We start from the raw sequence: 14939 nt of genomic DNA, 5'->3' as shown, positions 1-14939 counted from the left end.
GCCAACGATTTAATAAGTCATACCTATGTAATGAAGCCTACATTAAAAACCCAAAAGGATATGGTTCAGAGAGCTTCTGGGTTGATGAACATGTGGAGGTTTGGGGAAAGAGGCCCCCTGGAAAGGCCATGGAAGCTCTGTGTTCCTTCCCATGCCTTGTGCTATGCAACTCTTCCATCTGGCTGTTACATCCTTTTATAATAAATCCGTGAACTAGCAAGTGAAATGTTTCTGTGAATTCTGTGATCCATTCTAGCAAATTAATCGAACCCAAGGAGGGGGGTCGCTGGAACTTCCAATCTGCAGCTGGTAGGTCAGAAGCACAGGCTATAACCTGGGCTTGCAATTTGTATCCTGAAGTGGCAAAGACTGTCAGTCTTGAAATACTGAGCCCTTAACCTGTGGAATCTGGTGCTGTCTCTGGGTAGATAGTGTCAGAATTGAGTTGAATTCTACGACGCTTGCTGTCTGGAGAATTCTTGTTTCTGGTGTGGGGAAATCTCCCTGCCAGCCCTTCCTCAGCCACTCACCAATGGAATTGGTGCTCATACCCGAACCTTTTCTAATGGCAAACCTGATCTGCCCTGAATTAATTTGGTGAACGAATGTGAAGCTACTTAGAGTCTTATGTATTCTCCTTAACTGTGAATGTCCATATATTTAAATGTAGAAGTGTGAATATATTTCATTGTGGGTGTGGCATTTGACCCCATTGTGGGTATTGTGTAATGAACAGTACATGCCTCACTTTACCTTTCTAAAATCTGAAAATATTCTGAATTCTGGAATACTTCATGACTCAGTGGTTCATATGAGGGATTACACTGCTGCTTTTCACATTTGACCAATGATTAAACTAGGCTCAGAGAGAGTAAGTCACTCAGTAATGTCATATCCCCAATCTACTGGAGTATTAAGACTGGAACTCAGATGCTCTGAGTCCACTGGGAACATGACCCTCTGACTATGGCCACCAAATGCAGATGCTTCCTGCAACGTGAAGATAGGAGAGAAAATAGATTCTTTTACCATAGCCATTAATTTTTCAGAAAGCCAATAGAATTGTGGAAAACATACAGCTTCTTGGAGATCATTTCTGAAATATAAAAACTACTATGCACATAGGAAAATAGCTAAAGTAACACATAAGGTAAAAAAGTCAGAGTTAGATTATTTATTGTGGAATTTGGTGTAAGTTTTATATATATTTTTGTTCCAGTTAGATGTTACCAGTGTAATATAGACACAAGTCTAGTTTCCAAAGTATTATGTTGATTCATTCATTCATTCATTTATTCAGTGCTTCCTAAACTCTCAACTCTTCTTATGTTCCCAGCCCCTGTAGTGATGTGCGTGTTGGCTGCCATGTCCTGCATGGAGTTTTGGTGCCTAGATCAGCCTTCAAAAACCTGTATAGCTCATTAGTTAATATACTTAACATGTAATTACTAATAGTGCCATAGGACTCCCATGGAGTACAGTGTTTCCATGAGAAAACAAGTAAAACATTTTGATTATTGGTGTATAAGTGCACATAATTATCCTTCCAAGTGGGTATATAGATTTTCTCACTAGAAACTTTTGTTGGCTCTTGAAGCTGGGGACTAGTTGTACTTTACTCCTCCTTCACCTTACTTTCTACCCCCACTGATCTCCATTCAGTTCAAATTCATCCACTTGAATGCATACACAACCACCACCACCCTCCTTCCACACACACACCTAATTAACCAATGAGTCTTACCAATTCAGCATACTAAATATTTACCCAATCTGTTCATAACTCCAGTTCAGGACATGAGGCTCCAACACCCAGAACCACTTGAGCCAAAGTGACACTTTAAAACTCAGATCTTCTCCTCCTGTCGCCTTTAATGGTCCTCCATTTCCTTTTCCTAAAAATCTAAACTCCCTCACTTGCCCCACAAATCCTTTGGTAACCTGGCCCCTGTTAACCTCTTTATCTAAATTTTCTGCCACTCCCCTCTCTGCAGGTACTTCCCAGGGCTCACCCCCAGCCCCACCCACAGAGCCTTCTGTCTGACACAGGGAGTTATTTTCAGTTCCTCCAGTGTCTCCTTTGTGTGTGCTCTCACTCCTGTTCAAAGAACTCCTTGAGCCCCATCCATCCCCCACAGACTGAGGCAGAGACTTCTCTATTCATACAACCTCAGGGCAGTCAGAGCATGGACTGCTAGTTAAACTGCTTGAGTTTGGATCCTTGCTTCATCACTATTAGCCCTAAGTCCATGGGCAAGTTACTTAACCTTTCTGTGTCTTACTTACCTCTCCTGTTAAGTACCAATCCCACGGGCTTATTTGGATTACATAATTGGTACATGTGCAGCTCTTGGCACAGTCTGATGCCAAGTTTTAACTTTCATTATGATTAGTTATTGAGAGTGAGTCATGCTGGCCGCTGAGATGACAAAGAAGAAAGGGTGTTTCTATCCCTCATAAGCTAGCAAAGGAGAGGAAAAATATATCGTTTCAATACAAAAATGATGTCTTTTCACAGTAGTTATTATGAAACCTAAAGCTGGATAGCAAGATGAGAAGGAGATCACTCTCCCCCAACACCTGGGACCCAGGCTGAGAATGTGATTTGAGATGAAGAGCAGGCACCTGGGAGAGAGGGATGTTTTGACATATGACAACTTGGTTGCCCCAAACCTAGACCCTTGGGGTGAGGAGTAGAGGCTGGAGGGTGTGGGAGAAGAGTAGCCAGACACAGGAGCTCATGCTTTCCACTTCCTATCTTCTTCTTGAGGGAGACTGAGGTGAAAGCTGGACATGGGATTAGAGTACGATGGGATGGATCTAGGCAGCTTTTAGTTAAATGAAAACTGAGGGAATGAGGGAGGGAAACCTCCAACACTGAGAGCGAGGTAAAGAAGGTGCCTCCCAAGATCCCTGGGTGACCAACTAGGAAATCTGACTCCTGTGATTTAGCCACAGATGAGTGTTAGGAACTAGGTCAGTGATATCCTACAAGTACACTGTTCAATTACCTCGAAATATCAAGCTGTGGTTAATATTTATGATGTTTATTGAAATTAGTGTAAAATAGATAAAGTACTTTGTTGCTGGTTGCGTGTGTGTGTGTGTGTATATATATATATATGCAATGTAATATATATACAATATATATAATATATGATATATATATGCTGGTTGCATATATATATATATATTTTTTTTTCAATTCACATAAACACAATGACCATGAGACTGTGTGTGTGTGTGTGCATGTCTTGTGGCACACATTTCTTGTCCTCATTGTGATAGGATATTTATCTCTTTATGATATGAATCTTTTCTTGTTATTGTATAACTTAAGATGATATCTCAAGATGTGAATCCAGTTCTTAACATTTAAAATTTGTCTGATTCTTTATGTTATATAGACATACATAGCGCACATCATACAGAGATCATATATATGAATAACCAATCACACATTCGTAATTATAGTTTCTTTCCTTAACCGAAGAAAGTCTGAAAGACCATGTGAATCCTAAGATCTACAAATTCAAACACTTTTGAGGATTAGGCAGAGAGATTTGAGATGGGCTTTCACTGTTTTACCACTGATTTCTTGTCCCTGACATTAAACTGAAGTTTATTTGTGTATTTTAAGACTCTTGCAGGTTCTGTTTTCATTTGCCTTTAAGTTAACTAAAACTGATTCTTAAATTCATGTAGCAGTCAAATGCACACTTTTGTAGTATTTAAAGATCTCCAGATCAGTCTTTTATGTATTAATTTTAGTTCCTTACTTATTAGCCAGCAAACTTTAAATCTTACAAATGCCAGAGTTCTTCAAATCATAGGAATCAAATATCTTTTTCTTGCATGTAACTCCTCACACATGGCATAGCTTTCTTTTCCTTATTTCCTCAGAAATAAGATGGCAGCCTATCTTTATTTAATTTTTTTTTAATGTTTATTTACTTTTGAGAGAGACAGAGAGTAAGTGGGGGAGTGGAAGAGAGAGATGGAGACACAGACTCCAAAGCAGGCTCCAGGCTCTGAGCTCTATGCACAGAGCCCAACGCGGGGCTTGAACCCATGAACCGTGAGATCATAACCTGAGCTGAAGTCAGATGCTTAACCAATTGAGGCACCCAAGCTCCCCCCCCACATCTTTATTTAAATACCATCTTACTTTTAATGTGGTCTATGGAAAACAAATGTTAAATGGTGAATATGTACAGTTCTTAATTTTATAGATGACAGAAAATGTCAGGTAAAAGTGTTTTTTATTTTTCTAGCTGATAGATGAAGTGCCACGCATACCATATATTTATCAGGGGATCACAGAAATGGTCTCCATGTAAAATCAGCCACGGCTGCACTTCAGGGATAAGGTAAATGTGTCAGTGATGAAGGGGCTGCTATTTACAACCAAACCATCAATTGGCCATTGTGCTGGGGGCAGCTGAGTCACTGAGCATATTCTGATCTTAACTGCACGTACCAGCTGGTCCTGAACACTGAGGGTGTTGTTACTTACACCACATTTGTAACTCCCTACTGTTTCCCATTCAAGGGCATCAACTACATGATCAATTCTGTGTTCGTGATTATGTAATCTTTTGTTAGGTACCCACTAAGTATATTGTAAGGAAATGGGTGACTGCCCTTCATTTTTCAATGACAATATGTTTGAGGACCTTTACCCCCATGCCCATATGGGAGGTAATTGAATTTGTTAGTTCTCCCAGCAAATATATAGTTTTAATCTAAATAATATCTTTTTAATCCTTTAGGTATATTCGAGCCACAAAATAAACAAAAATCTTCATGGTGCCAAAACTTATATTCTTTGTGCAGTTTCTGTGCTAAATCCTACAAACTGTTATTGTCATTTTCATTTTACAAAGGATATAAAAATAAGACTCAGGGAAGTTAAGTATCTGTCTAAAGTCACAGAAATAATCAAAGGTAGATTGACATTTTAATCTAGAATATTAAACTCATAAAGTTGAGCTTTTCCTCCTATGGAATCTTTCAAGTACCTAAAGGGTATCTGTAAAATACAAAACAAATGAATAACTTGATGAGGTCAAACATTAAAAAGTAGCTGTTAAGATAATTAGAACCTGAAAAAAATAGACTGTGACTCTGAAATTCAAAATAATTCCCAAATATCACTTTAGTACATTATGCTACTTAAGCTGTAATATATTAATAGGTATACAAGATAAATACAGATACAAAAATATAAATAACTATTGTTTGATAAAGCACCGTTGCCCTAAAAAATGGTTTTAGGTTCAGTGCCCAAGTCCAACCAATGTAATAATAGAAATAACAAAATAGAAATAAATGCTGAAAAGCATACAATCTTTTTTTTTATTTATAATTAACTGATATATTTTTCATTTCCCTTAAATAATGATACTTATTCAGGTCAGCATTATCCAACAGATTATACAGATTATCCAGTACAAACACAAAATGAATCACATATAGGATTTTTAATGTTTTAGTAATCACATTTAAGAAGTTTTTAAAAAGGTGAGATTAATTTTATAATATATTTTGTATAACTGAGTGTATCCATATTTACTACCATTTCAACATTAACATAAAAATTATTAATGAGATATTTTGCTTTCCTTTTTTGGCAAAGTTTCCAAAATCCAGTGTATACTTGACACTTGCAGTACATCTCTATTCAGACACTAAATTTTCATCTGAAATATTTTATCTGTAATTTAGATTTCATAAAATTTACAGTGTAAAAACTAGATGCTCATACCCAGCTTGCTCCAAATTTTTTAATTTGGAATTTTTCAGAGGTGTGCCTGGGTGGCTTAGTAGGTTAAGCATCCAACTTTTGATTTTGGCCTAGGTCATGATCCCAAAGTCATAGGATTGAGCCCTGAGTTGGATTGGAGCCCTGTTTAAGATTCTCTATCTCTCTTCCTCAGCCCTGTCGCCCACTTGCACTCTTTTTCTCTAAAAATAAAAAAAAAAAATTGGAATTTTTCTAATTTAAAATTAGAAATTTATAATTTTTTTAAATTAAAAATTTTTTCTAATCAAATAAAGTGCCAGTTTTGAAATTTAAATTAGCTAAAGTTAATTAAAAATAAAAATTAAATCCCTTGGTTCCACTAGCCACATTTCAAGTGCTCAATTGCTATAGTAGCTAGTGGCTACCATATTGAACAATATGGCTCTAGGATTTCTCATCTATTCTTCAGTGCCTTTGAGAAGGATGGACCATAAGACAAGGGCCAACATCTCCCCATCTCCCATTTCCCCAGTTCCAGGATACTACCAGTCTATTCACTGCTCTGTGAGTTTGACTATTTTCAATTCCGCATAGAGAGATCATGCAGTATTTGTCTTTCTGTGCCTGGCTTATTTCACTTAGCATCATGTCCTTCAGGTTCATCCATGTTGTCACAAATGGTAGGATGTCCTTTTCCTTTTTTTTTTCCAGGCAGAATAGTATTCCATTGTATATGTACTGTATGTACCACACAGAGATTTAAGGTTCAGCAATGTGACTATAGTTCACAATACTGTATTGTATACTTAAAATTTATTAAGAGTGCAGGTAGATCTTAAATGTTCCCACCGCACACATACATACAAAATGGTAACTGTATGAGATAATGGATATATTAGTTAGCTTGATTGTGATGATTACTTAACAATGCATACATATATCAAAACATCAAGTTGTATACACTAAGTATATACATTTTTATTTACAAATTATACCTCAGTAAATCTGGGGGAAGGTGGGAAAGAGATGAGACAGTATCGATCAAAAAGGAAGACACTGTTTGGTTTTAATAATCAAATCTCTCTTTGTCAAAAGAGAAAAGGAATTTCTAAATTCCAAAGCTACCTTTACATACCAAAAGCAAAATTTGAAGATCTGAGTATTATAAGACAGTAATAGAGAGAACATAGGATATAATGTAAGAGATGTTATCGTCAACCTAGGTGAGGAGAAGGTGCATTTCTGGGCCTAGGAAGTGGGAAGACTGGAGGAGAGAAAGGACAGAATGGCAGATGTGATCATTTGGGTGAGTGCCCTTAGGTTAGAAAGCCTGAGAAGGAAATTGAATAGATAATAGATAACAGATTACAGTTAATAGATAACAGATAATAGAAACTCCAGAAAAGTTGAAGAAAAAAAAATAGTTGGGCTTATACCTCATTTCTGGCTTAAAACTGGAAGAATTCATTCTCAATGCATCTCTAGAGCAGGTAGTGCAGGCAGCAGAAAAGATAGGCATCATGGAAACCAGAGTACTGTGTAACATAGCTGGAGAGGACAGATAACCCACCTGGGGCTAGAAAGCAGATGTGCTGGAGATACAGAGGATTTTTATAGCATGTGAGCCTCGATGGAACAAGTCAGTATGGGCTCACAAGGACATTAGCAATAGTTGTCATTAGAGCAAACTGTGGAGACCAAGTAGGAGATGCATAGGGCAGTGGGAACCAGCAAAGAAGAAGAGGCCACTCTGTAGGACAGCCCTGTGGCTGCTCTGAGATTGCCTCCCCACTTGGGCCACACAGTCCTGCAGCTGGAGTGCCATTTTGCTGGAAAGGGAAGAGTGAGAAGCTGAGAACAACTGAGGGTTTATTAAACATTCCTCCCTCCCCTATTTCATTCCTATTCAGTCTTGGATGGATGCTCATGATGAAGTTTAGGTCAGTGATGGAAAATAAGGTAGCTGTATGCTTTATACAATCTAGATTGTTGTATAGAAAATTTATGGCTTCAATATACTACTGTTCATTGCAGTCCCCTATCGCAGCCCTGAAAGGTCTGAATTATGTGAACACAAATCTGTCTGCTGCAAAGTCTACGGCCTTTCCATTATCACATTACCTCCCATCACCATTCTGTTATATACCCTGTCAGGCAGCTTCACATTGCTGCTTGGCAAATCTATGAATGTGGATAAGTATGGATGCAACAATAAGACTTTCAGGACATTGCACAGCTGGCTTAATAAATGAACCTAAAAGATGGTGTTCAATGTCCCTGTACACATTTGCTACTAAATCTCTGGTGGAGTGCCATGAAGTTCCACCTTTGATGCTGTCTTGTTAGCGATGATCTGTATGGAGCTAATGAGAAGCTCAGAGAAAGCACTAATATGATAGATGGCATCCTAAAAGTTCAAACTGGTCTTGACAGGGCAGAATGTAATTTTGCAAACAGTTAAGAAGTTTGATTTTTTGAGTAATCCCAGGAGTCCAAAATGAGGGGAACTTGTTAGGACATCAGTCCGTAAGATAGAATCACAAACGATTTAGTAAATCACAAACACTCTGACCAGTAGTGGTATATTGTTGTTAAAAAAGAAAAGCAAAAAAACCAATTCCTTTTTAGATTGTACTAGTCAAAATAGTCAAAACCTGGAAATCAGTTTGAAGATAATCCAGTCCTAACCTAATTGTGAAATATAGATCTACGAGTAAGACCGTAGGATGCAATCCAGAAAAGTTACAGTTGCACACCAGGCTGATCACAGTGGATGTGCACTGGGGACTTAATTTTGGACTCTGCATTTTTGGAGGAGGACTAGAATATGTCAAAAGCACTAGAAAGAATGTCATGTTGCTGAGGGGTCTGGCCACAGAGTTATTTCCTTACTGATGGGTGGAATTGAGGCCATTTAGTCTGAGAAAGAAGAGGCAAAGGATAAAGTAGGTGGCAACTACCTGCAAAGAAATGATGGCTCTCTTTAGACAGAAAACTTAGGAGAGAGGGAAAAATGCCAAAATGGCATATGGAAAAAGTGCAAGAAGCATAGAAACAAGAGAAGAAACCAAGTTCTCCACATGCTTGATCACAGTGACACCAAAAACCCAATTATGCCCATTCACCAGGCACGGCCTTCGCCGTCACACAGCACGATAGGTCCTGGGCTTCCTGTGTTCTTCAGCCTCGCCCTGACTTCACCCCTACAGTTACTAGGCACTCACTGTGGGCCAAGCTCTGTGCTAAGAACTTTACCTATATGATGTCATTTACTCCTTTCAGTACTGTGTGGTGATACTTTCACTAGCATTTACCTTTCGTACATAAGGAGACCAAGGTTTAAACAAGGCTTATCTACGTAAGTGGCAGAGATAGTAATTAAACCGCGTCCTATTGGTTGCAAAACAGATGAGCTACTCACTAGGCCACAGTTCTCTCCTCCTCAGGATCAGTTTTACAAATCCCAGTACATTTTTTGATTCACACACTGAGCAGATATTGATTGAAAGTAGTAGTTTTCTTTTGACATCATGACAGATTACCACAAACTTAGTGAATTAACCCAAATTTATCATCTTAGAGTTCTGCTGTTCTGCAATCCAACATGAGTCTCACTGGGATAAAATCAAGGGTTCAGCCCAACTGCACCCCTTCAGGAGGCTCTAGGGGGGAATTCATTCTTTGATTTTTCCAGCTTTTAGGGTTTATCGGAATGCCTTAGCTTATGGCTCCCTTCCTCTGTTTCATAGGATTAGTGTGTGGGAACCTTCAGGGAGCTATATTTCTCTTATCATAGGTGCCTCCCTGCACCAGGTATGGCTCCAGGCAGTATGAAATAGACAAGAAGGACAAAGACAATAGCAAGTAAATAAATACATGCACCAGACAATTTCAGCTAGTGATATGTACTTTCAGACTATGTAAGAGTTCAGAAATTCACTTTTCCCCAAGCATGCCATTCATGCATTCATTCATACAATAATTTTGAATACCTACTATGTAGAAGGTGATCTATACATATCAGGCAGAATGGTGAATGGATGTAGGTTCCATCCTAATGGAATATTCTAATGGAGGGAACAGATAAACATATATACATAGAAATGGATAACATGATTTCAGATAGTAAAAAATGCTATGATTGAAATACCCTATTCTCCTTCCCCTGCACATTTGCACTTTCATTTTATTCATTCTTTTATTCAGAAAGTCCAGTAAGGCTTTATTGAGTGCTCACTGTGTGTCAGGCAAAGTGCTAACTTATCACAGTGTTTATAGTGCAGAACCCAGATTTCACTTCTGTATCTTCACTCTAGTGAAGGAAACAACTAAAATGAATAAACACCATACATGGTGGTAAGTGTTCTGAGAAAGGACAGACAAGATTCTTGGAGAGCACATAGCAGGGGTATCACTGCTGTTCCCTGGGTCTAGGACACCTCCCCCCACCCCCACCCAACCCCCGCCACTTCCCCTTTACTGGGAACTCTCATACTCATCCTTCTGGATCTCACCATGGATGTCTCCTCTTGAAGTAACAGTTTCAGGTGTATAGGAAGTAGGTGCTTAACAAACACAAATGTTTGTCTGTTTTTATTTACTTATATAATAGTATCATTTTTAAAAATTTATTTATTTATTTTGAGAGAGAGAGAGAGAGAGCGACAATCCCAAGCAGGCTCCATGCTGTCAGTGCAGAGCCCAATGCAGGACTCATTCTTACAAACCATGAGATCCATGAGACCTGAGCCAAAATTAAAAGTCGGACACTCAACCCACTGAGCCATCCAGGTGCCCCTATAATAGTCATTTTAATATTATATGGTACTTTCTCAACTTACCCAACAGATGGATGTTTATTATCCGAAGTGAGTCAATTCACATTACTGAATAACATGGGCATTATGATTACATTTTAGCAAAAGCAAACAAGCACAACCCCTCTATATGTGTGTGTAAGTTATTGTATCTATTTGTATAGGCAAAGAGAAAGGTGTAGAAGAATATATATCAGGCTGTTAGCAGAGAGCAAATGATCAGCTTTGGCTTCTGCATCTTTGTGCTAATAAATACTCATGGAATGGACAAACAAGGACTGCTAATAATGTTTAGATAATGGGGACACCTGTAAGGTAGTGAGCATCCACTGACCCTTAAGGACTGAGTAGATTTCGTCTTGCTCAAATCATAGTCTTCTGTTTGTGTTTTATTTTAGCTACATGTTGACATCTGGTTAACCTAGATGGTTTCATAAGTGAATTAAAGACCAAGAGAGCATAAATAATCAATTTCTGTACTGTATCCAACTTGCTTAATAGATTCTTATGCCATAATTTCCTCTTCTGCAAATTAGGAATAATAGACTTTCTGTAAGAATAACACAATTAGACTGGGTAAAAGGCACTTACATTCATAAACTACCAAAGAGTTGTTGAGTAGAAGTGAAAACTCTCTAATTTTTCTTTTGTGACATCCATGCTGATTATGTGCCAGAAAAATCTATGTATTATAAAGCAATGCTATAATCCACCTTAAAGTTGAATGTGTTTGAACAAATGTCACCTTTTCCCATAACCTTTAAAATGCAATCTTTTTCCGTTCTGAGTCTGGACATTAAGTGGGAATCTGTGGAGGAAGAGCCAAATTCCCAGGCTATTCCTCATAAAGAAGCTTTTTCGTGAGTTTGTGTAGTGGCTAGACTATATCTTTGGACTTCCTATAACCAATGCTGAGTCATTAGAGCAATTAGAGCAAACACTCAAAAGAGACTTCAGAGAGCCATCACCCAAGCTTATAGATTACTATAAGTGTACACAACTTGGACAAGTATCTGAGATGGCCTTTGAGGATGAAGGGGAAGACAAATGCTTTCCAAAACTGTATAGATTCTGTAGATTTTCCATACAGACCATAGTTACATTACTTTTTTTTAACGTTTATTTATTTTGAGGAAGAAAGAGAACATGAGTGGGAGAGGGGGCAGAGAGAGAGAGAGGGACAGAGAATCCCAAGCAGGTTCTGCTCTGTCACCATGGAGCCTGATGTGGGGCTCTATCCCACAAACTGTGAGATCATGACCTGAGCCCAAGAGTCAGACGCTTAACCAACTGAGCCACCCAGGCACCCCTACATTACTTCTTATTTCTCCCTAATAGCAGAGTATAGACGTAGCCTCACCTTACGATACGAAAGCAGCCTCCTTTCTCCTATCTTTGACTTCACCTCTGTTCCATTCACTCAGACTCAGCTTATGTCCATTGGCCATTTCCTCCATGCAAGAAATCAGTAAAGAAAGAAGACAGAGAGACTAAGAGGTGCTTTATTTCTCATTTACATTCTCTGTTCTCAACAGTGCCACCCCAATAGTCAGATTGTGTTTTCTTCATTATAAGCTTTATCTTGATTCAATTTTTTTCGTCTATAACATGAAGGAAATGATGAGATCTGACTTATATTGCTATTTCAAGAATTTAATAAGATAATTAATGTAAAATACTTAGAACATTGCCTTGAACAGGGATCACTCATTAAATCAAGCTACAATGATTATTAGCAATATTAGTACTGATCAATTGTCATTCCACCTTATTTTGTCTTAGTAAGGATAGGGTATGTTTAGAGTTCTGACAAATGTGAAGAAATGCAAAAGTAAGAAATAATTAATCAGCCGTATAGCTATGTTAAAGAAAATCTCACGAGCAGCCCAAATTTCACTCCCTGTTTGTGTGCACTAGTCAAATAAGGAATTATTCCATTAGATGCATCACTGGAAACCTGAAGTAGTGTGATATCCCTGCCTTATTATTTGTGTGGGCAGAACTCTTTAATACCTTCTCTCGAGATGGCAGAGTATCATTTTCTGTTTCTTGTCTCTTCTTGTTTCCGTCTCATGTATACTTATCTTTCGTAACTGAAATTATTCAGCTCTTCCAAGCACAGGCTTAGAATATACAGACCTAAGGTTGCAAGGCCAAGATGAACAAGTCAGCTTCCCACCCTCCTCTGCCCCCCCCAACCCCCCCAGAATATTGGGACCTGAGAGCGACTGCAAAGGGCTAGAACTTGGATAGATAGAAGCCTTGTATCGCATGGGCTGTTTAAATATTCATGCAGCCTCTTCTGGCAGCTAACAGGGCTGCAAACTTTGCCCAGAAAAAAAAAAAAGGGCGGGGTGGAGGGGGGGAGATAATTACTGGATTTCATAGCATTCTGAAATGGCTGCTGTGAAGTAAAAACTTAAGCGCTGATGTTTGGTTTAATCTCTTAGGCAAGTGTATTTTTTTTATTCAACACAGAACAATAGGCAAGTGATTAAATGCATCTCTAAGTATTTTTTCTGAGTATATCATCAGTGTTAGATACCCACTGACATCAACAACATAACAATGTATTGTACTGTAAAAGCTACCTCCTTTATAATTACTTTACTAATGACTTGATGTATCAACTGACACACTTCCCGTGCAGTCAACAGCTTTGCTTATGTAGTAACACAAGGTTTAAATTATCAGCAATTGAGCTATACAATAAATAAGAATGAAAGAAAGACAAAATTATTCTTGAGTGTGGTGACTTTTGGAACTTGAGGACATTTCATTTAGTGCAGTCAGTTGGCACTATATGCTCTTCATTAGCATATGTGAAGACACCAAAAACGCAGGTATCTATTAATTGTTTTGTTTGTTTTAAGGAGACATTTCCCCGGTTGTAATTAAGTTCCTTTCTTGTCCTAATTCTGGCTGATAAAATTTAATTAAAACAAAGTAATTCCACAATTTCTAATAACAACATAAGAGCAAACACTGGCCCTGCACTGAGCCTTAAATTTCTTCTTCAACGTACTGTCTAGACATTTAGTGAAAATCAACCTTATTTTATTTTTTATAGCTACATTCACAAGTTCTGAATTATCAATTATGCATCATCCCAATACAGCATACAAAAATGTAAGCATTAAAAACACTTGTTCATCAGTTTGCCCCTTCTAACAGTAGTGATCTAAGATGTAAATTCACATAAAACAATAGTTACATTAATCATTAAATATTAATAGTTTAATAGGTACATTGAAAATTTTAAAAAATCACTTGGAATATGAGTGTTGAGTGTTTCTAGATGATTAATATTACATAAGAATTGACCATTAGTAAATATCAGGTTAAGTAAAATGAAATAATCACCATTCCTTTTTTTAAAAATATTTTTTAACATTTATTTATTTCTTGAGAGACAGAGAGAAACAGAGTGTGAGTGGGGGAGGGGCAGAGAGAGAGAGGGAGACACAGAATCCGATGCAGGCTCCAGGCTCTGAACTGACAGCACAGAGTCCGACATGGGTCTTGAACTCACGGACCATGAGATCATGACCTGAGCCGAAATCAGATACTTAACCGACTGAGCCACCCAGGTGCCCCGGCCATTCCTTTTTTTTTTTTTTTTTTAAGAGAGAAAGAGAGACAGAGTATGAGTGGGGGAGGGGCAGAGAGAGAGATAGGGAGAATCTGAAGCAGGCTCCAGTCTCTGAGCTGTCAGCACAGAGCCCAGCACGGGGCTTGAACTCATGAACTACAAGGTATGACCTGAGCCGAAGTCAGATGCTTAACCAACTGAGCCACCCAAGCACCCCAAATAATCACCATTCTTAAGTTTTACTTCTGTGAAACTTCCTTCAAAAAATTCATAAACTGTAGTTAATTATTTGGACCATGCAGGCCTAGATATGTCTGTAAATATATATGTGTACATACACATATATCAGATGTATATCATAAAAAGACCTTCATGAAAAGTTATGTTTTTCATTTAATGTTTCAGATGTACATCACCAACACAATCAAAGCCAAAGGAACAAGACTTGCTAAGCCCGTTTTATGTTTGGGCTTAATGTGTTTGGCCTTTCTTACTGGACTCAACAGAGTAGCAGAATATCGAAATCATTGGTCCGATGTGATAGCAGGCTTTCTGGTTGGAATATCTATAGCAGTATTTCTGGTAAGTAGAACTTTATTTGGATTTCATTGCATTTTTAATGAACCTTCTATAATCATCTACGACAATACCAGTGTGAATCACCGGGTTTGTCTAAATGTGGTAGGTCAAATTATAATATGTACATTTGAAGTCATTCATTTCTTCCTCCTCCCTCATTTGTCCTGCCTAAAGTCAAATTTGGAGATGAAGAATATATAAATTC

General features: G+C 38.1%; 1 protein-coding gene across 2 annotated transcripts in view; it reads left to right on the top strand.

The window, feature by feature from the left end:
- The window catches only part of PLPPR5 (phospholipid phosphatase related 5), a 123885-nt gene that overhangs the window by 68526 nt on the left and 40420 nt on the right, over positions 1-14939 (top strand). For both annotated transcript variants that reach the window (XM_027058517.2, XM_027058516.2), the window contains exon 4: positions 14561-14737. In XM_027058517.2, coding sequence (XP_026914318.1) covers positions 14561-14737 — 177 coding nt within the window. The remainder of the gene's footprint in view (positions 1-14560; positions 14738-14939) is intronic.

This window comes from Acinonyx jubatus, chromosome C1 (genome assembly GCF_027475565.1).
Source record: "Acinonyx jubatus isolate Ajub_Pintada_27869175 chromosome C1, VMU_Ajub_asm_v1.0, whole genome shotgun sequence".
Classification (NCBI taxonomy): Eukaryota; Metazoa; Chordata; class Mammalia; order Carnivora; family Felidae; genus Acinonyx; species Acinonyx jubatus.
This window is presented reverse-complemented; position numbering and strand designations above follow the sequence as displayed.